Source organism: Cervus canadensis, chromosome 3, assembly GCF_019320065.1.
Source record: "Cervus canadensis isolate Bull #8, Minnesota chromosome 3, ASM1932006v1, whole genome shotgun sequence".
NCBI classification, from domain to species: Eukaryota; Metazoa; Chordata; class Mammalia; order Artiodactyla; family Cervidae; genus Cervus; species Cervus canadensis.
In genome coordinates this window covers 98546555-98571984 of record NC_057388.1, presented here as the reverse complement: position 1 = coordinate 98571984, position 25430 = coordinate 98546555, and the positions used below count along the sequence as shown (strand labels likewise).

The following is a 25430-nucleotide window of genomic DNA, read 5'->3' as shown; positions in this document are numbered from 1 at the left end:
GGAGAAGACTCTTGAGAGTCCCTTGGACTGCAAGGAATCCAACCAGTCCATCCTAAAGGAAATCAGTCCTGAATATTCATTGGAAGGACTGATGCTGAAGCTGAAACTTCAATACTTTGGCTACCTGACGCGAAGAACTGACTCATTTGAAAAAACCCTGATGCTGGGAAAGATTGAAGGCGAGAGGAGAAGGGGATGACAGAGGATGAGGTGGTTGTATGGCATCACTGACTCAATGGACATGAGTTTGAGTGAACTCTGGGAGTTGGTGATGGACAGGGAGGCCTGGTGTGCTGCAGTCCATGGGGTCTCAAAGAGTTGGACATGACTGAGCAACTGAACTGAACTGACCAGCACTGTATGAGATGTCTGTTTACCATAGCCTCACCAGCAGAATATGTTGTCAAACTTGTGTATTTTTGCCAATTTGATAAGTGAAAAAATATTTTGGCAAGTTTGAGTTCGCTTTTCTCTGATGTTGAACACTTTTTCATAATTTTGAATCCCATTTATAATTTGTTTTCCTGAGCACTCTTTCTTTTGCCCATTTTTCTGTTGGGTTGGTCTTAATCTCAGTTTTTCAGGAGCTCCTTATGTATCAGGAAGATTATATTCCTGATACATAAGTAGCAAAGATTTTTCCCTGTTTGTATTTGTCTTTTGACTTTGCTTATATAGTCATTCTCCCAGTATTTGTAGGGAATTTGTTCCAGGACCCCGTAACACATCCCCTACAGATATTGGGGGATGACTATCTAAGGGTACCAAAATCCTTAGATGCTCAAGTCCCTTATATAAAATAGCATAGTATTAATATTTGCATATAACCTATGCACATCTTCCTGTATACTTTAAATCACCTCCAGATTACTTACAGTAGGCAAATTTAAGGTTTACTTTTTTGGAACTTTCTGAATTTTTTTCTAAATATTTTTGATCCTCAGTTGGTTGAATCCATGAATGTGGCACCAACAGATATGGAGGGCTGACTGTATGTAGTATGTTATGTGAGTGTTTTCTTTTATGACTTCCAGATTTTGCATCATAGTTTCATAGGCCTTCTTCACTTGATATTGTAAGGGAGCTTACCATGTTTCTTCTAGTTCTTTTATGGTTTGTCCCCTCCTTCCTTCAACATTTAAATCTTCGATCCATTTGGAGTTTACCCTAGGATACTGTATGAAGTATGGATGAACTTTCTTTTCCTAGATTGGTTCCAGTTGTCCCAGCATCAATTATTTAAAAGTTCATATTTACCCTATTACAGATGCTGCCTTTATTTTGATTTTATTTATGTGCTTAAGAGTCTGCTTTTGGTTTTTCTGTTTAATTCCATTGGTCTGTCAGTCTGTTGAACAGGTAGTATCATGAAGAAACAAAAATCAGTCTATTGAAGTGGATGAAGGAGAGATGGATGACTTTCCCTTGGTGATAAGAGTGGGAAACCAAAATTTTGCCTACTGATGAAACATGTATAACCTTGGAATCAACCTGTTCAGAGAAGCATAAGGGAGCTTAGCTATATTAGAAGATAGCATTACAGGAGTGCATGAGAGAAATTACCAAAGAAACTGAAGGGTGCATAGCCCCAGTCCATTAATGACCTCGTATGCTGTGTTAAGGAATTTGAATTTCACCCTATAATTAACTGGAAAAATTTGAGAAGACTAAATGTAAGGTTATATCACAGAATGAAATTCTGAGTTCAGTGGACTCCTCAGAAGTCCATAGATGGGCTTGAAGTTTTATGTCTCAAAGAGATTATTCTAAGGCTTTTATCAGGTTCTCAGAAGTATTTGGCAAACACACACACACACACACACACATATTAAGAATACCTCCTTTTAAAAAGATTTCACTGATAACGGGATAGGATCAGATTCGATGGGGTTTAAAACTAAAGATAGGGTTGCCACCTAAGAAGTTTCGCTTTAGAGTAGGCAGAATACAAATAGCAGAGGGCAAAAGTGAGCTTTCCCTTCTGTTCATTATTTCTGGAAGGTATGGCCAGTTCTCACTATTGGCAGTAGTTATGTTCTGTATATTTCCTGCAAACACTGAATAGTGAATACTGAACCACTGCTCCTAGGACAAGTGCAGGATTACTATTATAAATGAGCTAAAGATGGCCTCTGTATGTTGTCCCCTAGATTGTTTATTTCTTCACAGCAGTCTGGGGTCCATTAGCTTAAAAGTCACCTGGCATAGGGCATTTATTTACAGTATGAGAGCTAGAGAAAGAGACATGTCACCTTGATTAACTTCAGCTGGAAAGGGTAAAATTTTTCAGTTTTCTGTGCATGCCTGCAAAAGCATTGCAAGTATTGATTTGGGGGTTAAAAATAAATTTTAACAAATAGGCAAATTTTCAAATACAGAATCCATGAATTAAGAGGATCAACTCTATAAATCTAGTCTCTTGAATACTTCCAGTGATGAACCTACTCCCTCAAACTTTTCCCTTGCTGGATAGTTTTAATAGTTACATTGAGCTAAAATCTGTCTTCTGTTTTTTAAATCTTAGGTCCTAATTTGGCTTTCTGGATTGTTCCCCATTGACATACTGTTTAAATTCAGCTGTCTTATATTCACTTTCACTCAATTTTTCCCCCTCTGGCATAAGAGTCCCAATTTCTTGAGAAACTTTTGGTTTGCTAAGTACCGTAGTGATTTAAAAGAATGAAACCTTTAATTTTGTTATTAACTAACACATCTTGCCTGTCACCCTCCACTCCCTTCTCCACATAAAAACTGACCAACCTGAACTCCCATTGCTTCATCTTAGTCTACACTGTGTTTGTCAGTTCTTTTTCAGTTTTAAATTATTCAAATTAATAAGAAGGGAGATGAATCACTGGCAGAAAAGACCAAGATAGACAGATTATCTTTCTCTCTCTTTTCAGTGCCTCTTCTCTCTTCGCTCCTAATGTCATCTCTACTTCTCCTTAAGTTAGCTTCATTCTATAGCCAGATTTTCTCAATGTACTAGGGAAGATAACCATTAGGGATTCCATATTTCTGTCTTCTTGGAACTTTACAGGAGGAAAGAAACTTCTGTCAACCAGAGTTGATCTGTCAGTTAAAGGAAGAACTGTAGTACTTTTGGGTCATATCTAGCCCTGGATCTGGGATCTGGAAACTGATTAGCCAGCTTATGTCATGTGCAGCCAGAAAAGTAGTGACCCTGGATTCATAATTTCTCAAGTACCATGTGGCTTTTAGGGAAAGGTGGATTCCCAGAGGAAATAGGAATGCTAAACAACTAAACAACAAATATCAGCTGTATACCTTAAGACAAGTATTCTCTTCTATGTTTAGGATCAGTAAGACGTCTCTTAAGGACCATGATAATGATTGAAGAATTAGTTTTCAGCTTTGAACAGTGTTGGATCAAAATTGATCTTGCTTTAAATGTTGACATTTTTTATTTCTCAGCAGAAGGCACTTAGTGATCTGTTGTATTTTCTTTTCGTTTATGTATTTAAGATATTTTGTAATTTTAATAAACTAAAAATTAATTTTGCCTTAAGTTGGTTAGTAATAATAGATGCTTGAGTCGTAATTTTCCATTAATATTAAGTCAGCCCTAGAAAAAATTTCCTGACATAGTAATCCATATGACATTTTCAAAATGTTATAAAGGTAAATTACTGGGTTGGTTTTTTTTTTTCAGTGATGTGAAAAATTTATAATTTGTTTATTCTACCTCATATCCTGTCTTTATGATACTGTAGGTACCTGCACGGTGTGGAGTCACAGTCCGGGACAGCCTGAAGAAGGCGCTGATGATGAGAGGTCTAATCCCAGAGTGCTGTGCTGTTTACAGAATTCAGGATGGGTATGGTTTGTATGTGATGTGAAACTTTGTTTAAAAAAGGGAAAAAACATCAGATATTAAATTTTGAGGTATTCTGTAAGATCTTTACCCAAACCTAGGGTATTGAAAATCAACCTCAGAAAATAAAACAAACAAAAAAAATACTAAGTTAATTAGCCTAAATAAGTCTGGTATGCCCTTTGAGGAGTGAACATTAGATAATTTTGTGTGATGATGGTGTTTATTATTTTGATCAAATGACTTTATATGGAGTTTGAGATTCTTAAAATTTTGAACCATTTTGTCTGTTTCTTCTTTGAATAATGGACTCTTTCCCACTCCTGTTTTTAATATAAACTCATAGTTTCACCAAAGACTTATCAAAATTAACATTTTATATTGAACTATTTTTCAGAAAGCATGAAATTATGCCATGACCCCAACCCCTGCCACTCCCAGTTTTGAATCCCATCTGGAAAAGAAAAAAAGAGATCATCTTTTTGGGGGCATAGTGTCCCTTGAGTACTCTTTTTCTTTGAATGGATAGGTAAATCCATACCTGTGATTTTTTTTTGTTTTTTGTTTTTTTTTGGACCCCAGGAACAATCCATTTTCTGCTGTTGTAGGTCTTTTCTGGAGCTGACTTGAAGAAAAGAGTACATCTCTTTACCCTGCTGTTTGTCCAAGAGTGATACATTTATTTGGGGTAAACTTAAAAATTAATTTATTGCCATTTAAATTTCTAACGATGGAAGACTAGGGAGCCAAAACTCCCTCACCATTACTAGCCCCTCAATAACCAATTTTCATATCTTCAGCATGAGGTATATGAAGCTTTTTAGGTATGATAACCAAGAAAGGCTGTGTCTACACTTTTCAGGGAGAAGAAACCAATTGGCTGGGACACTGATATTTCCTGGCTTACTGGAGAAGAATTGCATGTAGAAGTGTTGGAGAATGTTCCACTTACAACACACAACTTTGTATGTACTTTTTATATTTTTTTTAATGTAAAAAATTGTCAAGTTCTTGGAGTTTTTATTTAAAGAATATGAAGTATGAGATGAACAATTTTGGCATTGTTTTTTCAACCTAAGTTGAAAATCAGTTTTATTCTTTAAAGGAAAAGAAGCACCACATATTAAAGAGTTCTTTTTTTTTAATCATTATACTTTGTCTTTAATTTTAAAAAGTAATAGTCATTATTAAAAGAAAATTCTTAAAAAATTTGAGTGGTATGAAAGTATATCAAGTAAAAGTGTGGAAGTACCCTACCAGAGGTAAATAGTTGTTATTAATAATTGATTATTGTGTAGTCTTCCAAAGTCTATATAAAATGTGTGTTCTTATATCTGCAAGCCCAAAATAATCTTTTTTACTTCCTTCATTTTCCTTCATTATTTTCCATTTCTTTCCTCTTTTAAAAAAACTAAAAATGGAATTATATTTTGTATGTTTTTTTTTAAGTGTTAAACACATCATCATAGGCATCTTTCCATGTCAGTACACCGAGCTTTATAATGATTACATAGTAGTCCATAAGAATATAAATTCAGTGTATTTAACCATTCCTCTTTGACATTTAAGTTTTTAAAAAATCCATTCTAAACATGGTAAATAGACTCTGCATACACCTTGACACACTTGTATAAATGTTTCTGAAAGAGCATAATGGAAGTGGAATACCATGAAGACTGAAGAAAGACAGGTGTTAAAGCTCTCCTTCCATACTTCTCCCTTTATCTGGTTTTTGCATTTGCCAGAACCTAGCTTAAGCTAAGTGTTTCCAGCATGAGGCCTGGAACGATGGAACCTCTCTACCTCAGAGATAAGGGTACAGTTCCCAGAGCTTGAGAACCTGTCCTCTGAACAAGTAGCCAGCAGCCAAGATTAGAGTGGTCTATAAGGCAGGAGTGCATTTCTTTCTTTTCTGTGTATGAAATTTGAACTGTAGTTTATTTTGCTAGATGGATAGTAATCGCTTCCCTTTTGGCATCAAGTGTTTTCCCTTGTGCCTTTGTGATTAGAACAGCTGGGTTCTTCTGATTTCCCAGGGGGTTAGTGTTTTGGGGGCTCCATTAGTGGTGAATAATGAAGTCAGCTTTGTGCTTCAATAGATAAGGCATCTTTTGGACAAGTGTAAAATATACCTGATGTCAGTCAGATTTACCGTGAAGCAAATAGTTTTATAATCATGAGATAAGGCATTCGCTAGTATTGATTTTGTTTTTAACTTGTAGAATTTTGAGAAGATAAATCTTAAGAATTTTTATTCCAGTTTTTAGGAATTGAAAAAAAAATAGTTGAGTTTACATTTCACAGTGATCAGTACTCTTTTTCTTGGTTACTCTTCTTAATTAAAAATTGGATATGAGAAGGTAAAGGAAGACCTAAGTCAGTAGCCTTGAAGTAGTGCCTCAGGCAGGTCCTCGCCACAAGAGGACAGTGAAAGCAAACTGCAGGTGAGCCGAGGGGTATGGGAATCCGCACAGCACAGCTGGAGAGCCGCCAGTAAGTGTTTGTTGAGATCTTTTTGTTTGCCAGCATTTTGTCTGATCTGGGGATGTAACAGTGAAGAGGAAAACAGGATCCCTGCCCTAGGGCTTCCCCGGCAGCTTAGGCGTAAAGGATTCGCCTGCAATACAGGGAACACAGGCTGGATCCCTGTGTTGAGAAGATCCCCTGATGAAGGAAATGGCAGCCCACTCCAGTATTATTGCGTGAGAAATCCCATGGACAGAGGAGCCTGGCGGACTCCAGTCCATGGAGTCGCGAAAGAGTCAGATACAACTGAGTGACTGAATGTTTTAATTAAGAATTTTCATTAACACTCTTAATTACTGTATACATTTAAAGTGCTATAGGTACACAGAATAGAGATTCCTAGAACAAATGTTTTCATTAAGAATTTTCATAAAGACTCTTAATTACTGTATACATTTAAAGTGCTGTGTGTGTGTGTGTTAGTCGCTTAGTCGTGTCCAACTCTTTGCGACCCCATGGACTGGGGCCCACTACACCCCTCTGTCCATGGAATTCTCCTGGCAAGAATACTGGAGTGGGTTGCCATTTCCTTCTCCATTGAAGTAGAATAGATACACAGAATAGAGATTTCTAACCTGGCTTTTGAGGAGTCAGGAAATTTTCCCAAAGGAAGAATTATCAAAGCTAAGACCTGGTGGATGAGGAAAGATGAGTGAAGGGAAGACTACACTCGACAAAGGGAAGAGCAACAAAGCTGGTTACCTTTTCAGTTTTGAGAGAAGTTTAGAATGGAGGCTACATACTTGGAGAGGCGGATGTTACGGTGTAGCGTGTATACGGGTGGAGTAAGCTCATGTGAGTCCTTCTGTGCTCTGTTGAAGATTTGGACTTTTCCCTAAAATCATTGGAAATTTAATGACTGTTATAGGCAAGGGAGCAGTGTGTTTAGATTTGTGGTTTTGAACAATTGCTCTTAGCATCATATAGAAACAAGAGTAAGCCTGAGTTCTGCTTAGAAAGGGAAAGAATTCCTCTCTCTGCTTCTGTGTGCTGAATTTTGTTGGCTATGGCAGGAAGGCTGCTTATGCCCCCTGGTTTCATAGTCTGTTACAAAGGCAATTCCTTCAGCATTTACCTGTATCCCAGGAATCCTTGGGAATGGATTGGGTGGAGGAGGCAGGAAAAGTAGAGAAGCAAGATTAGAAGCAGATGCCATGGGTCCAGACCTTCCCATGTTACATAGATGCTAACCTCAGACAGCCCCACACCTTACAAATCAATGCATGTAAATTGCCTGTTCTGTGGCCCACATGAGTTTACCATTCATGTCTCAAATTCCAAAATAAGCATAAGTTGTGGCCCAAAAGAAAAGATATATCTTCCTGTACCTGCTTATAAACAAAGGTGTACATACAGAGGTGTATGTCACTCAGTTTATGCTCAAATGCATATCCATATTTTCTCCTTTCTGCTTCCCTGCTTTCTCCCTTCCTTCTCTTTTTCTCCCATTTCCTTTACATACAGAAATAATGTTATGCATAGTTTTCAAGTATGTCAGTGACAGGAAGAAAGACTGCAATTGGCTAGATTAAAGAAGGAAGAGAAATTAGGGCTTCATGAAACAGATTATTAGGCAATTGAAAGTATGAGTATGTAGCAAAAAAGATAAGATGACTATAAAATGCTGATTCCTATGAATACAATTTATATTTTTCTGTGCTCTAATTTCCAGAGATTACGCTCGAGTATAAAAAGATGCTTGCTTTAGTAAATAATAGCCACATAAGTATTAAAGAAGCTTTTTCTTACTGCTTGTATATCCAGAGACAAATGGAAAAGGAACAAAGCTAAAAACAGTCAGTTGCCTTTTTATATCTTCTATAATTTGATTCATAGCCAGAATGTGAAGAAAGCAAGAGCTACTCTTAAAACTATCTAGTTTATCTAAATATTCTCAAAAAGCCAGAATGGATGATATGCCAAGGTACCATTTTCTATGAAACATTTCTTTAAATAACATTTTATCCTGTTAAATATGTGTTCATTGAAGAGTTTTATAAAGTGAGTATTGAAATCAATTTATTGGATCATGAAAAGCATTTATATGTAATAGAATGGATTAGAAATTCTGATGTGCATTATATATAGAGTAATATTACAAGCATGCAACTATATCCTGGATCACAATGTATTTTTCTTATTATTGTGTATGATTAATATTGTCTGAAAACTTGAGAATATATAGCAAAAAACAAAGGACAAAATAGAGTTACCTATGTTCTCATCACTCTCAAATAGCCGTTGTTAACATTTGTCGTTTGCTTATCCTGCTTATGTTTTCTGCTTATTACATACACAAACCAAACAGTTGTAAACAATTTCTGGTTTTGTCCATTACCAAGATAGAACCTCCCTAGCACAGTTGTGTTTATGTGACACGTGTTTGCCTTCTGACATGGAGTTCCTACATGCTGCCCTGTCAGCATCACATAGAGGGATGGTCACAGATACACTGAGGTGTTCTGATCCTCTAACAAACTGATAATTTGTTAAACGTAGTTCTGACCTTCTTTTAGGTGATGTTCCTATCCTTTGTCCTAAGTTAACAAGTTTAGGTAGGGTTAATCTGATTTTCATATAATTTTAATTATAAACTAGTTTTTTTCTTTTGTAACTTTTTAACACTTTAATCAAAGTATATTGCATTTTAATCAAATGTATATAGTTTTTAATATAGTGCAAAGGGGTTGCCCCAACCCTTATTGGCCTCTAATGCCACTATATAGAGGAAACCATTCTTTTCCTTTTATTTCTTCTTTCTTTTTTAAATTTGAAAAAAGACATAGGAGACTTGGAAAATATAGAACAAGGTTATATATAGTTCCACTATATATTACAATTATTTCTTAAGTAGATAAATTAAGATTTTTAGTTGGGAGTTTCAATATCAAACTCTCAGAAATCAATTGAATAGATAGAAAAGTAGAAGGATATAGTAGACCTGAAAAGCTCTATGAACCAATTCAACATAATTACATTCTTAACTTTTAATGGTTTCTGTTTTAAGCTCTTCTAGTGATTCTTTTCACGTTACTGAATAATAACTTTAGGTCACAACTTCTGTATCAGTTTTAGACATCGTTTACTTAATGCCAGTTCCATTGGAAATTAGATCATCTGTAACATGACAGTCTTTCCCCCTCTTTCCTCTTCTCTTCGGAAGTGTTTTTGGTTTTTGTGGGTTTTTTGGTTCCTCTGTTCCATACCTTTGTAACTTTAAGCATGCTATTATTTCTTGGGTCAACACCAATAAGCATCTCTTAACTCCTTTGTAGAATTATTCAAGTGTACTCTCACTCGTTCTTTCACCTCTATTACTTCCTTCTCCTGTACTCTTATATAGTAAAGCTTGAAATTAGCTTCTAGTCTTTTATTCATCTCCCATCTTCTTGACTTCTGAGTTTAATTGAATAGTGGGTGGGAGATAAATTCATGTAGTCCATCTGTTACCTTGAACCCCCTGGTTTCATTTTAGACTCTTTGTGGTTAAGCTGGTTCTCATGATGTAAACATAGTAAGTCTACAGCCACACCACCCTGAACGCGCCAGAGCTCATCTGATCTCAGAAGCTAAGCAGGGTTGAGCCTGGTTAGTACTTGGATGGGAGACCGCCTAGGAATACCAGGTGTTATAGGCTTGGGCTTCCCTGATGGCTCAGACGGTAAAGAATCCGCCTGCAATGCAAGAGACTCGGGTTTGATCCCTGGGTTGGGAAGATCGCCTTGGAGAAGAGAATGACTACCCACTCCAGTATTATTGTCTGGAGAATCCCATGGACAGAGGAGCCTGGCAGTCTATAGTCCATGGGGTCACAGAGTTGGAGACGAATGAGCGACTAACACAAACATAGTAAAAATTTGTTATTTTAAACAAGAGAGTATAAGTTGATTTCTAAAAAGATTCTTACAGAATCCTCCATGATGTTTTACTTTGCAGGTACGGAAAACGTTTTTCACCTTAGCATTTTGTGACTTCTGTCGAAAGCTGCTTTTCCAGGGGTTCCGCTGTCAAACATGTGGTTATAAATTTCACCAGCGTTGTAGTACAGAGGTTCCACTGATGTGTGTTAATTATGACCAACTAGAGTAAGTAATCAAAAAATTTTTCTTTTCTGCCACTTTACATTTAACTTTTCTTAATGTGAAACTAGTATGTCTTAGAGTCCGTGGAAATTTTCTTTACAGAAGAGTTGTTACAGGGAAAAAACAAAAGTTTTTTGAGGTTTGGCTAGATAGTGTAGCCAGTACTTCACTTTCAGATTGTAATTCTGGTTTGCTAGACATTTCATTTATGTTTCATATTCTTTTTTAATTAATATAAGATCCCTTCCACATACATAGATATCACTTTAAGATGGTTTTCGAGTGTTTAAATTAAATTAACTTATATTTTTGGACCACAGATGGGGGAATCTGGTTCTGCCAGCTGTTTTTTTTTTTTTTGTCAGCTGTTTTATAAATTAAGTTTTCTCTTTCTCTCGAAGTTAGTGTCTGTCTGTGTCTCTCTCTCTCCCACTCCCTCTCTCAATATATTGAGTTAATTTTAATCTTTTTGTGTGTATTGTCACTACTGCTATTAAGGTCTTATTTTTTGATCACTGGAATTAGGGAGAGTTCCACTCAGTAGTTTAAAGTACATGATAATAATGTAACCTTTTAGCAATAGATACATTTTCTTCTAATTCCTTAACCATAAAGCATAATTTTTCCTCTCTACTATGTAGAAATGTGCTATATAGAACAATTAGTTTTAGCTAAAATAGTTAGTTTTAGCTTGTTTTTGAAAGTAGAGTATAATTTTTTACCCTAAGCTATCAGACAGAAATACAGCCAATTGAATTTAGCAGTCTTTCCTGAAAATGCAATTTGAGCTCAGATATTTTTGTTAACTCTTTAATGTATTCTGGTGTATGAAGCTTCTGGGTTTTGCACAAGTTAGGTTTGTTTTGTTTTGTTTTTGTTTTTGCCTCACAGTTTGCTGTTTGTCTCCAAGTTCTTTGAACACCACCCAATACCACAGGAGGAGGCCTCCTTAGCAGAGACTACCCTTCCATGTGGCTCATCCCCTTCTGCACCCCCCTCCGATTCTATTGGGTATGATTTGATTCCTGCTGTTCAGTGACATGCTACTTGAGCTGATTTTTTTTTTTTTTTTAACTTTTAGTTGCTTTGAAACATTTCCAACATTTGGGTAATTAAATTAAGGACTTTTTTTTTCAGGTAACTCATCACACCTGTCATACATTTGATACAGATACAGAGGGTTAAAACTGACATAGACTGTTGTAGGACCATACTTGGAAAAAATCAAGCAACAAATAATTTAGAGTCCCTGCCTTGTGCTTGCTTTATTTTTAATATCAGATACAGAAGTATATGATTTCCATTTAGAAAATGGCCAACAGTTTTAAGCTAAATATAATTATAATCTACAATTTATGATATATTATTTTAAACTATGTGATAAATATTGCGATGTTTACAAAAGAGAATAGAGAGAGTAGTGAACATTTAATCAAGAAAGTGGGATTTGAACTGGACCATAAAGAATTCCGGAATCTGAATGAGTCTAGGAGATAAGAGCGCAGTAGTGATGGTGGGACCAGGGGGTGGGGGGAGAAGAGAAGGACAGAAACAGCTTATCTTCATTTTCTAGTTTATCCATTTTCTTTAGATTTGATAATAACATTTATCAGATTTAATCCAGATTTTTGTTTTTCCTATGTAAAGACCAGTGTCCTTTGCATACATATTTCTGACTTATGTGCTACATGTTGCTATCATAGTCTTTATTATTAAGTTTCGAGAATGACTTGCTGTCACTACACCAGATCAATTATGTTAATTGACCGCCCTCTACAGTTGTAGTTAGTTAAGGCTTTTTCTACTTTTAAGTTCTGACATAAAGTGTGTCACTGCCTTGAGACTTTAAATTAGCCTCTAAGTATATAGAAAGTCAATGTGTGTTTCAAAACTTTCTTAAAGCTAATACTGTCATTTTAAAATTCTTTTTACCTGCTCCCAAAATCCCTTGCCAAAGGCTGTTATTGGCTGTCTAAAGCAAAAGCACAGCTTTGTCACAAACTAAAAATTAATCAATTAATCATAATAAAAAGGACCAATAGAGCAATTATTTTTATTTCAGTTCTAAGTGGATTCATTTAGTTAATATAAACAGTTAAAGTTAACATTTCTTTCCCTACCCTTTTAAAAGGGTGCTTCAAAGAAGTAAAGCTCATAAGCGGGTATGGTTCAGATTCTAGTAATATATTTAATTTAGAAGCTTCTTGTCACAAGTTGGCTTTTTTGACTCTTCCGACCTTCATCTGGTCCAAAACTATATTTTCTTCTCATTCCTCTTTAAACCCTCTCTCCTCTTAAAAATGTCTTTTTATTCCCTCAGCTGTCTTTCTGGCTGTCTTATTAACCACTTGATACTGCTGATTAGTTACAGAGTTTGCATAAGATGGGGTGCAACAATAACCAATCTCTGAAGAGAAGCTGATAGCATTGAATCATTCATTGGTCCTGACGGAGCTCACTGAGTCGCACCTCATCAATCAAGTGGTACTCACTTCTCACCTCCCTTGGATATTCTTTCTGAGGGGCACAGACTTCTCATGGGTGTTTACAATCTATTCTCAAAACTTTAATATGCTCTGTGAATGCCAGCTTCATTTTGGGGGCAGTGAGAGATCATAGACTTTGTTTTATCCACACTACCAAAATAGGTCAGTCTGTCACAGTTTCCTCAAAGAGCAATTTTTACAAAATTTGCTTTAAGGTTTAATGTATTATTCTTCTGTGTGTCTTGTATCATTTATTGGGCATGGTAAACATTTCAAACTCTGAGAGATTTGACACTCTGAGAATCTTTTGAATTTGGAAATTATTTTTGCCATTTTTGTTCAAGATTTTAATTCACCTCTTGTATAAAGCAATAGATACATGAAATACACGTGTGCTTTTAAAAGATTTATGATTTCCTAATACTTTCCATAAAAATTACATCTTAGTAACTTCAACTATCAAGAAATGGCAAAGGTAGAAACAATTAGCAGACATTATTCAGTTGGTGTGTATTTTGAACATTTTTGTATAATGTTAAAGAACAAGTTTCTTCAGCTGATTAACCACAGGTAATTTCTAGCCATTTGTAGATGTCTCTGGAATGTTCTGAATAAAATCAGTGTTCTTATCATTGATACCTCATGGAGGGTCTGCTTGAGCAAACCAGCTTTGTTGGTGTTAGTTGTAAGCATGAATTAGTTTTTTAAACTTAATTCTTTTAAAAGCCATTACTGCCATTACCTGTATTTTAAGGTTTTATTTGAGAATATGAAAACAAAATCTTCATATAATTCACTTTTCTATGTTATCTATCTCTAGAAAGTTGCTCTAAATCTTATCTTCCAATCACTTGACTTTTCCAGGCCCCCAATTCTCACCAGTCCGTCTCCTTCAAAATCCATTCCAATTCCACAGCCTTTCCGACCAGCAGATGAAGATCATCGAAATCAGTTTGGACAACGAGACCGGTCCTCATCAGCTCCAAATGTACATATAAACACAATAGAACCCGTCAATATTGATGTAAGTATCCAGCAGTGTCCGAATCTAGAAAATTCAAGTGTGTTTATTTTTCTGCTGTTTTTTTGGACCACAGATTTGGGGAATCTAGTTCTGTCAGCTGTTTTGTAAATTTAGTTTTCTCTCTCTCTCTAGAAGTTAGTGTCTGTCTGTGTCTCTCTCTCCTCTCTCCCATGCCCTTTCTCAATATATTGACTTAATTTTAATCTTTTTGTGTGTATTTATAATATAGATTTATAATATAAATCAGAAACCATTTTTCATTTATCACAGTTAGTATAAGTGATAGACTTTTCATGAATTACAGATCAGAAAAATCTTGTCATCTTCTCTGATGGCATAAAATATTTAACCTGGTACCAAAGTATAGAGTTATTCTCATTGTTTTTTTCCTTATGACACCTCTGTAAAAGTCTTATCTTCATTTATTTAACAGATAATCAATCCACTTAACCCATTTGAAGGTATAGAAAAAATAAGAATATACTTGCATATTTCAATGTGAAATCTTTACCTAAATTTCTAGTTCAGCTTTGAGTTAAATAACCCTTAAGGACTAATCATTACTTTTGTACTTCTCGTGCAAAGCTACCATTTACCTTCTTTACTTTCTTGAGTATACCATTGTGGAGAAGGAAATGGCAACCCACTCTAGTATTCTTGCCTGGAGAATACCAAGGACAGAGGAGCCTGGTGGGCTGCCGTCTGTGGGGTCACACAGAGTCGGACACGACTGAAGCGACTTAGCAGCAGCAGCAGCATACCATTGTACTCCATCTCTATACACATCAGTTATTTTAGCTACTTCTGGCTGATCACTCTTGAATTTTTTCCTTTTCTAGTTTATGTTACACACTGGAAGTTAATTATGTACCTTAGTATCACTTCTTCAATTTAACCTTAACTTCTGGACAGCAAAAACCATTCCCAATATAGTTGCCTAGAATAGGAACTATTAGGTGATGACCTAACTTAAGAGATCATCAAAAAATATTTGTGTTAATAAAAGGCTTACAAGACAAAGCAGAGGTCTACTTCCCATAATACAGACCAAGGGTCAGCAAACTCTTAAAGGGCCAGATGGTAAATATTTTAGGCTTGTGGATCTTGGGATCTCTAAAGACAACTGTTGAACTCTGTCACTAATGTGAAAACAACCATAGATAATAAATATATTTTAAACAAACAGGTGAGGCTTTATTCTGATAAACTTCAGTAAAGCAGGTGGCCAGCCCATTGTTTTTTGCCAGTCCCATATATAGACAAAAGGGAAAGAAGAGTTGAGAAAAAAATAAATTCTGACATACACAGGATCACTCCAAAAGGACTGGTTCATTCAGCTGTATCATCCTGATAACCAAATTCCTGAAGAGAATAAAGAGCCCTTGACATCTGAGCTATGGTGGGGTCAGGATCATTTCTCCGATAATTTGTACTTTAGAATAAAAAATGTGGGTTATCCTTAATCTTTGAATGTAATAAGCAACAAAACAGAAAAGCTACCAAATTTGTTTGCATTGGGAAGTAATCATATTTAAAAAGAAATCTGAAACTGTTTACCCAGATGAGCAGGATACTGAAGTTACTGAGGAGTCATGTATGCTAGAGGACAGCCTGTTGTTCTCTAAAGAGCCTAATGTTCTCATTATACAGGCATTCCTTCTGTGAGTCCTCATAAGGTTGAGTAAAGGAGCCAAAATTATCCTAACAGGAAAATATTCACTAATTAACAGACTCCCCTAGTAAGTCTCCACCCACATAGCCCTCCCTCCCCATTTAATACTAGCTTTCATTCCAGCCCTTTTTCATCACTATCCAACATTACAATGAAAAAATAAAGCAGACTGATTGCTAGTCTGACAACAAAAAAAAGATTTTAAGGATTTATTGAAGACAGTGAAAAGTCATTGGGAAATAAGGATACAGCAGAATTGAATTAGTCCAGTTAACAGTAAAAGAAAGTAAGTGTCTAAAGGATGACAAGAGAACAGGCTTTTCAAAAGAAAATGAATTAAATATCAAAGGATTGATGGAGTCATTGAGGGAACTGATGAAATCCCTTTAAAATTTTTATAGAAATGATTGATTATGATGTGAAAGATGAATGTTAAATTGAGAGTTTATGCTGTTGTAAGTTTGATATTATGACCAACAAAACCTTGATTCCCTCTGTATTAATTCTAAGAATTAGCATATTATTGACATTATAACTTAATATTTTTGTTGAAGTAGATGAAAATAAACTTTTTATCAATCTTAATTTCATTTTTCAAGATACATTCCCAAGTCAGACTTTCTTCCTACTTTTTACTATGAAATTTTTTTTTCTGTTTTTGTTGAATTTATTTAAAGTAGTCTTTTCTTAATACCAATTTTTCTCAACTAAGAAGGGCTTCTTCCATCTGGCTAGATCCACATACAAAGGGGGAAAAAAGTAGGAGAGGGAAATAAGTGAATAAGGAGATTGCGTGAAATATGAAATCAGATCTTATTTCTAGGTTAGATCTATTGTCAGTATGTTCAAAGTTGTAAACTTTGTATTTACTTTCAAAACTAACATTCTTTTAGAGTATTTCTCCTTATGTCTTAGTGTTACTAAAATTCTCCTGTTCTCTTGGGCGTGAACATTTGGAGTGTCATGTTTATATCTTGCCTTTTCATCTTCCCCATAAATATCACCTTTCCTTTTGACATGTTTCTCAAATTTGTTTTTTTCTACCACCATTTGGGCCCATATTTCTTCACTTGAACTACTTATGACATTAATCTGCTGTATAAATTTCCTGCCATTGATTTCTCTGTCCATTTACATTCTTAATTGCTACTGTCAGAATAGGGTTTTATTCTGTTTTATTATTTATTGTAAGACTTCAATCACCATCTGTTCCTTTGTTATAAAACTTTTGTTTACTTCCCATTGATTATAAAATATAAACCTTTTAGCATTTCATTCAGTTTCAGTCATTTCAGTTTCAGTCATTATTTGTCATTTATTATTCCAGTAAACCAAATTTAATATTTACTGTGGGATAGGCACTGTGTCAGAATAGGGAATTAAGATGAATTAGCACACAGTCTTTGCCCTCAGGGAGGTCATGGTCTAATGGATGAATCAGACATATAAATAAATAAACACAAAAATATAAGGTGATAGTTTATAGAAGGGGATGAACTCTACCTGATTAAAGACAGTCAAGTTTAGCAGAGAAGAGACCACATTTAAGCCAGATTGTAGAAGATGAACGATGAATATGAAGGAGTAGGAATTTATTAAGTACCTAGTGCTAGGGGTTTTAAGAAGGAAGAGCATTTGTTAAGGAAATGGTATGTGCAGAAGTATGGAAGTACCTTTATGTGGGATGTAGTTAATACTTGATATTGTAGGGAAGATGACATGTATTATTCTGAGGTCTGTGTAGTAGTTGATAGTAAAGGGTCCAGTAAACTGAGTGGGAAAGAAGGTGGTCAGCTCTTTACTTTAGAAAAATCTTTTGAATCTAGTGAGAGATTTGATAGACACGATTGTTAAGATTGATACTATAAATAGCATGCTTACTATGTGCTAGGTCCTTTTTCAAGTACATAAATTTTCTTATTCCATCCTCATAAACACTTGTAAGTTAAGTACTATTATTTTCCTTCTTTTACTGTTAAGAAAATTAGATTTAGAGATGTCAAGAAACTTATTCCAGATCACACAGGTGATAAATGATTGAAATGGGGTAAAACCTGGCCATTCTTCTTAAAGTCAATCGCTGTTCTGTCTAGTAGTAGAGGAGAGAAGTGGGAGATGAGAGATAAAAAAAGACAATGCCTAGAATTCTCTGCCTTAGGTGACTACATAGTATTTATTTGATTGATTAGGATAGAAATGCCTAGGGAAGAACAGGGTTTGTAGAAATGAAAATGTTAACTTTTATTTTGGACATACTGACTTGAAGATGTCTGTGGATCTTTACTGGTTTAGAAATCCAGTAGCAGTTGAAATAAAGACCTTGAGTAGATATACACATTTAGAAATAATTAGCCTATTTGTGTTAAAGTCATGGATGTAAATGATATTATTACTTCAAGATTATGTAAATTGAAGAGGGTAGAAATGCAACCCCAGTGATCATTAACATTTGAGATATAGGCAGAGACTGTCTTTCTCTGTCTCCATTATAGGCTCCTCTTCCTAAATTTAGTTTGAAACAAAGAAGAGAAAGTAGTGTTGAAGAAGCCAAAGGGAGAAATGGGGACTTCAAGAATGCTGAAGTAGCTGATGGCAGTTGGCCATTGAGACTCAAATGAGATAGAACTATTGAATACATTCAATATAACTATTGAACTGGGCAGTTACAGTGTCATTTTAATGTCATTGAGAGCTGTTTTAGAGGTCTAGTGGAGGAGAGCAAAAGCTGGTAAAGATGTGGGATTCAGTGCCAGATTTGAGAAGCTTAGCTGCAAAGGAATGATGAAAGCCATAGACTGAAGCAGTCACATGAGAGACTTGAGCATACTTGTAACTTGAGGGGAAGAAGCAAGTAAAGAGAGAGGTTCAAAAGAACAAGAGAAGGAATAATTAAGGTAGTAAATAAAAATTCCTTGAACTTGGAAGTGATGTTCCTCAGGGGCTATGAGGAGTTAAAGGTGAACATAGCTAGGTCCGCAGCTCTTTAGAGGCAGAATGACCACGGGCAGATGACTTAACCTTGGGGCTAACAGTGTCTACCCCATGTAGTGATGATTATTCTTGGCACAAAAAAAGAATTCAGAAACTATAGCTAATATTATTGTGCAGATGTTTGTAGATATAGAGACAGAACAGAATGTTCTTTGATAGCTTCTGTTTTCTCTATCCTGCTAAAAAGGAGAAGAGCAGTAATTAAGAAAGGAACCATAGGAAATTGGGGGAAAGTTTGAAATAGCCACTATCGGAATACTAGAAGGTCCTGTTTAACCTAGACCACATAGAAAAAGATTGTCAGAGAGCTTTAAGAACATATTTAAGATTGGGAAATACAAGCTTTCGGTGGTTATTAGCAGCAGGTTGTCCAGAAGGCCTTTCTTTTTTTTTTTTTTGGCAGCGCTGCTCAGCTTATGGGATCGTACTTCCCTGATAAGGGCTTAAACCCCAGCTCTCAGCAGTGAAAGCTCAGAGTCCTGGACCACCAGGGAATTCCCCCTCTGCTTTTCTGCATTCCTATCTACCGCTCAAACTCCAGCTCTTAGATTAACTTCTTCAAATGCTTCACCAGTGACCAAGTTCTATAGTTGTTTATTTATCCTTTGAACTTATGTTGCACCAAGAATCTTTTTACATATACCGTTTATTTGGCAATTAACTAAGCAACGTTGGCACATTTTTTTATTGTTTTCCTAAGCTCTTATTTTTATGTAATTTCTGTGTTTGTATATCTTTCTTAGATGATAAGCTCTCAAGAACTCAAAGTTAGTGAGACCACCATGATTTTATATTTATGGGTAGTCATACAACCGCTAACACTTAGCACCTTATTTGCAGATATGAGTATTTGTTGATTATTCTGTACAGAATGTTAAAGGTTTTTTATAGTACATTGAACATGGCAGAAATGCATCTGCAAAGAATGTTCTCTTGTTTTAGCTTATAAGCCTTTGAGCATATTTAGAGACATTTGAGGCAGTTCAGTCAGTCTCTCTTATCAGTTATACTAGGCAAACTAAGTTATGTCTGTCAAGGTCCAAATTGCACTGCATTGCCAGTAGACTCCTCCCCCGCTGCCCTGCCTCACACTATCTGTTATAAAAAGCTGTATTTTAATAATAAAGACAATTTAAAAAATTTTTCCCTTCTAATGTGTCCTTAAACATTTATATTTTTATGATTGTATCAGTGTATACTTAATTTTGTATCCTTTTCTAATTATAAACATGTTTCATGATTCAAACTTCATAACTGTTTTAGTAGTATGTTTTAGTAGCTGCATAGTATGTTCTGAATTGACACACTATAATTTACTTAACCAATGTATGTCAGTATGCCGAAAATGGCAGTATGCCTAAAATAGGGAAGTAATTATTTCTGGTGTTTTTTAGTATAATGGATAATGTTGCACTAAACATCTTTGTGCATATCACTTTTTTCTTCTGAATTATTTCTTTAGGAAAAATTACCAGAAGTGGAATTATAGGATCAAAGGGTATGAACATTTTATGGCTCTTAATATGTGCCAGTAGAATGTTTTTAAGCATTAATGCAGCCATTGGTTTTGAATGGCCTGAAATGGATTTCAACATTTGATCAGGACTAATAATCCCTTCAATCTAGGGTTAGGTTGGCAAGTGTTTCAGAGTTTTTATTTTATCATGTTCACTAGTTAATTCCATATTATTTCTGTTTTGTGAAGTAATTTATAAGACAGGTATTATTTTGAATTCACCTTTCTGTTAATGCTTAGTGGAAAATAAAATGTTGTTGCCTTTTTATCATATGCTTTGATTACGTATACATTACTATCTATTTGTAGGACTTGATTAGAGACCAAGGGTTTCGTAGTGATGGAGGTAAGTAGTGATTTCAATTAAAAAAAAAAAAAAAACGGGGAAGAATGCAATTGCTTTGCTGCTTGTCTCCTTTATATTTGCTTCTTTCATGAAACACAGACACAGAGAAAAATACATAGAGAAAAATAAAAATTGTTTGCTTTTCTTTAGTAATTATCATTTGTCTCTAATAAAATTTTAACTGATTTTAAATTTTAACTCTAGAAACAGAGGAAAAAGAGGACATAAAAGGGGAGTCTTAAATGTGACATCTACAATTTTTAAAATGTTATCAAAGAGAAATCTTAATTATTTTACCCACTTTATTCCTAACTATCTCCACTAATACTTAAAGACTGAGCTTACAAACAGTTAAAACTTGACTTTCTTAAATCATTCTTGGGGAAAATCCCTGGAATTACCTGCTACAGCTTGTCAGTTTGATAGACACTGTCAGCTACTTCCCTTCAGCTTTCTAGAAGGCCCTGGAAGATGCATTTTATAGCATGGACCCCTAATAGAAAAGCCTAGTTCCCCTCTTTACTAGTCCAGTAAATAAAATAAGCAAATGAGAAATTGAATTGAGATTTCTTAAAGAATTGTTATCAGCTGTTTACTCTGGCACCCAGTGAATATTGGGGTCATAGCAAAACATTACTTTAGAAAATACTTTTTAAAATAAGAGTTTACCCCCATAAGATTTTTGTAAGAGATGCTGTTTGAAACAGTCTTGAAGTTTTCTTCCAGGTGGTCCTTTATGCTTCCCTCTTCAACTGTCATCTATTTAATAAGGAAGCCCTGCAATGCCCACATACTTTGTTTAGAGTCGGTCTCTTCACTGTGACCCTGCTTTATATTCAAAATATCTAAGCCCAGATGCAGAGATACTTTATGTCAAATGTTGCATGAACCATCTTTTGTTATGTTTCTATATACTTGTGGACCTGCCAAAATAATAACCCTGTGTTATGTACTTTGGAGTTAGTATTTACTATATGTAGTACATAGTTACAAAAGTGTTTTTTTTTTTCCTGTTTGTTATTCCATGAACCCACCAATTAATGTTGCTGCCAGTTTGACTTTCGTATGTCTTAATAGCTGTGGCTTTTGACAATTTTGCCCAATACATCTGGCATTTAAATGTTGCCATCATGTTAGCATCACAGAGTTAACTTAGTCATAAAAATTGCCTGCTTAGTACCAAAAATCAAACAGCATTTATCCTTTATATGCATCACTTTTAAAAGAATGATTGGAATTTTATGAAAATAAGCAGTTTTTTAAACATTCAGAACTATTTTGTGAAGCAGGCTTCAACTCATCTTATTTATTCCCCGTGACTTCTTTCATTTCTTCTGTGTCTGTCTTCCTGTGTTTGCCTGCCCCTCTCTTTCTCTTCTAACAGCCCCTTTGAACCAGCTGATGCGCTGTCTTCGGAAATACCAATCCCGGACTCCCAGTCCCCTCCTACATTCTGTCCCCAGTGAAATAGTGTTTGATTTTGAGCCTGGCCCAGTGTTCAGAGGTAGTTGGGCTCTTCTTTCTTGTTTTCACCCAAAGCAAATTAAATATAAACAACAGATACTGTTTGTGTCTCACCCTCACAGTGTGTTTGTAAGTGTGAGAGTTTTCAGTACTAAATTTCTGCTTGGCCTGGCTGGAATGCTCTGAATGTGCTTCTCTCACATACTCACTTCCACAAGCTTTCTGTATGCTGTCTGTCATAAATGTTTAAAAGCGAGAGCTGAAATTTCCATCTTGTTTTTTGTTAATACTATTTTTTGGTCTTGATAATTTCTTAAACTCAGGGGGTGGCAGTAAATAATGTGGGGAGGGTTTTCTTCAAGCTGAATTTCTTTTGCTTTAATCAATTTAGGTGATAACCTTGATGGTTGCTAATATCAATTTTTTTGGTTTTTAAAAAATGGAAATCCCTATTATGAGTTCGTATTAGACTTTTGGCTTTGTCTTTTTGTAATACGTGCTTTTTTTTTTAAAGCATAAGCCATGTATATTTTATATCAAAACTAGGGAACTTAAAGAAGATCTGTAATATATTTGAGGTATTTTAGCATACTTTAGAAAATTGAGATAGATATTTTCAGTTATGCTCTCATATGAGGGGAAAGTTTAGCAGTATAATTTCACCCACCCAGTTTATCTCACCATTCTTTAATTAGTGGTTAAACTAATTCTTTAAAATTTAAGTCAAAATTTAGACAAGTGTCTTGCTGTAAATATTTTTAAAGAATTATGTTTACTGGTTTTTGCTAGTGTCTGTTACTTATTCTGAATGAATGATGGTTTTCAGATTTTTGCTCTTTCTGCCCAACTTTCTCAGAGAATCCATGGAATGGGCTGGAAGTTATAGAGAACCGAGTAGTGTAATTAAAGTAAGTGATGCAGTACAGCGCTGAGTAGATCAGAACTGTGAAGCCAGGGTAGACAGTTAAGGCTTTATGATGCTGAAATATTATCAGTGGAAGGCAGAATATGGATTGTAGTTAATAGAGATTCCAGTTAATAACTGTAGTTAATAGATATTCCAGGTGTCATTTTCTTTTAGAGAATTGCATGTGAGATCATGGAAATTCCACATGATGACATATGTGGTATAGTAATGATGAAATTTGTACACAGTTTTAACATTTTATTTATTTATTTATTTTTTCTAGTTTTAACATTTTAAATGTTGCCATTAGTATTTTGATCCTTATCCTTTGAGAGAGAGTGACTTTTCAACTTGAGAATAGTTATCTACTTTTTTAAAAAACTGGGGGTCTTTTTGTTCTGTCTGTGCAATTATTAACTGACATCTCAGTCCTGCTTAGCTATACTCAGTCCCCACCAGGAATCATTACCCTGAACCCCTCTGAACCAGGTGCTTTCTGTACATGAATTGGGATTTTTGCTCAGTCAGCACTTGGAAGGAAAAGTATCCATCAGAAAGGTATGAAACCCTGCCAGCTGAGTCCATTTTCAAAGAGTGTAGCCCTTGGACTCATTTTGCTGATAAAATATTTCCATTTGTAGTGACTTGGCTGAGATGTCATTGCACTTACCTTGTTCTCATTTTATAGGCAGAGATTTTTCAGAAAGTCTTGAGAAACCTACTTGGGTTTGTTGGCATTAACTTTGTTGTGCAGGTAAAATTAATCTTTGTTTAGCAAAATAAGGCTCCAGAAACCAATGACAGTGACTAGTATCTTATATAGTATGTAATGTAGGATTTTTTAAAATTTTAGTGGCTAATATGAAAGAGTTAGATAATGCCAGTATTAAGGCCATTATTAGAAAATGTTTCCATTTGGAGCATTTCTATCTTTTTTTATTATTATTATTGATTGGCTGTTAATGTCACATAATTGAAGTTTATTTTTTATGTTTGCTTTTAAGTTGATTTTGCTTTTTGTTTTTTTTTGATCAAAGAAAAAATTGAGATATATTTAAGATTGTTTTTCTCCTAGACTCTGCAGCAGTAAGCAAAGTATATATCTATAATCATATATTTTAAAGGTTATTAAATTGACCAAAATGCTAAAATTGTAAAATTAAAAGAAACTATAGTTTTTAAGTTTATAGTTAATCACCAAATGAGGCCGTCTTTTTGCCTGTCCTTTCCTAATGGTCAATATTAAAACATGCACTGCATTTTTTAAAATAAGTCTACATCTCCCTCTACCCTCTGCCCCCAGTAAGCTAATGTACTTGATCCTCCTTTAATAGATAAATGTTTCCTTCCACTAACTTAGGATCAACCACAGGTTTATCTGCCACACCCCCTGCCTCATTACCTGGCTCACTCTCTAATGTGAAAGCATTGCAGAAATCTCCAGGACCTCAGCGAGAAAGAAAGTCCTCTTCATCGTCAGAAGACAGGAATCGAATGGTGAGAGTATATGATATCTTTTTTCCTCTGAAGTGCTTTCTTCTTAGAAATCATTAAGAGCTGATAGTTTTTTGCTTAAAGCATATTCCCACAACGTTGATTTTTGCTCTCAACTCTAATATAATTGAGTAAGGCAGTTTGGGAAGAGTTAGAGTAGTGTTCTGTTTCTAAGCTATGGAAAGAGAGTAAGCTGGTATTTTAGGAAGCATTAGGCATATATGTTTTTTAAAGAGTTGGTCTGAAATTCAAATATCTACCAAAGGACATTTTTTCCTATTGAAAAGTTAACTTTATGCTGTAACTTAAATATTTATTAAAAACTAATCACATTAGCAGTAGTGCACTAGTATGTATTGGCTAAGTGGATTCTCTGTCATACCAGAGTTTTATATGTGTTGATAACATTTTTGAGAGAGAGAGATTGGATCACATAAGATGTATGAAGTAGTTTAGTACTGACTGGGAGAAAGTAATTAGATTATCAACAGTTGCCTAGTACCTTAACTCAAATTTTTGGCCTTTGGAGCCAAAGCTAGTCACAAATGTGTAGTGCTTATCTTGCCCCTAGTTACTAGTCTTCCAAATGATTTTTTTTTAAGTTGCTTTATTTTATTGATTTTAATACTGAAATTTAATGTAACATTTCTTCTCATAACCAATAAATAATTTTTATTTTTACTGAATTACTTCCACCCTAATATTGACTTAGTTCTTAAACTTAATTTGTGTATTGTAAAAATCATTTTCCTATTATTCCTCTAGCGTATACTTTTGTTTTGTTTCTCCCCAAAGTTCTTATTCTCTTCTTATGTCCTTTTCAGAAATAGAGGAAAGTACTTAGTGTCAGACATAAAGTTTTCCGTTTTTGTTTGCTTTGGCTTGACTTTTGCCTTATTTTTATCAAGAAAACGCTTGGTAGACGGGATTCAAGTGACGATTGGGAGATTCCTGATGGACAGATCACAGTGGGGCAGAGAATTGGATCTGGGTCATTTGGGACCGTCTACAAGGGGAAGTGGCATGGTACGTATGTCATACGGTGATCTTGTCACAACTTCTGTTAAAAAGAAAGTATCAAAGGGAG

General features: G+C 35.1%; 1 protein-coding gene and 1 pseudogene across 5 annotated transcripts in view; both read left to right on the top strand.

Annotated features, from left to right (window-relative positions):
- Positions 1-25430, top strand: part of BRAF (B-Raf proto-oncogene, serine/threonine kinase) — a 161118-nt gene that overhangs the window by 84694 nt on the left and 50994 nt on the right. For 3 of the 5 annotated variants that reach the window (XR_006268617.1, XM_043463883.1, XM_043463886.1), the window contains exons 4-11: positions 3735-3838; positions 4698-4800; positions 10298-10446; positions 11335-11454; positions 13794-13953; positions 20442-20478; positions 24210-24346; positions 25252-25369. Coding sequence is in view for 4 of the 5 variants with exons in the window: in XM_043463883.1 (XP_043319818.1) it covers positions 3735-3838; positions 4698-4800; positions 10298-10446; positions 11335-11454; positions 13794-13953; positions 20442-20478; positions 24210-24346; positions 25252-25369 (928 nt within the window). In the remaining variant the exon portion in view is untranslated. Of the gene's footprint in view, positions 1-3734; positions 3839-4697; positions 4801-10297; positions 10447-11334; positions 11455-13793; positions 13954-20441; positions 20479-21862; positions 21983-24209; positions 24347-25251; positions 25370-25430 lie in introns of all 5 variants that reach the window. The other 2 variants (XM_043463887.1, XM_043463884.1) reach the window with 2 other exon arrangements.
- On the top strand, positions 9880-9998 carry LOC122438935 (annotated as a pseudogene).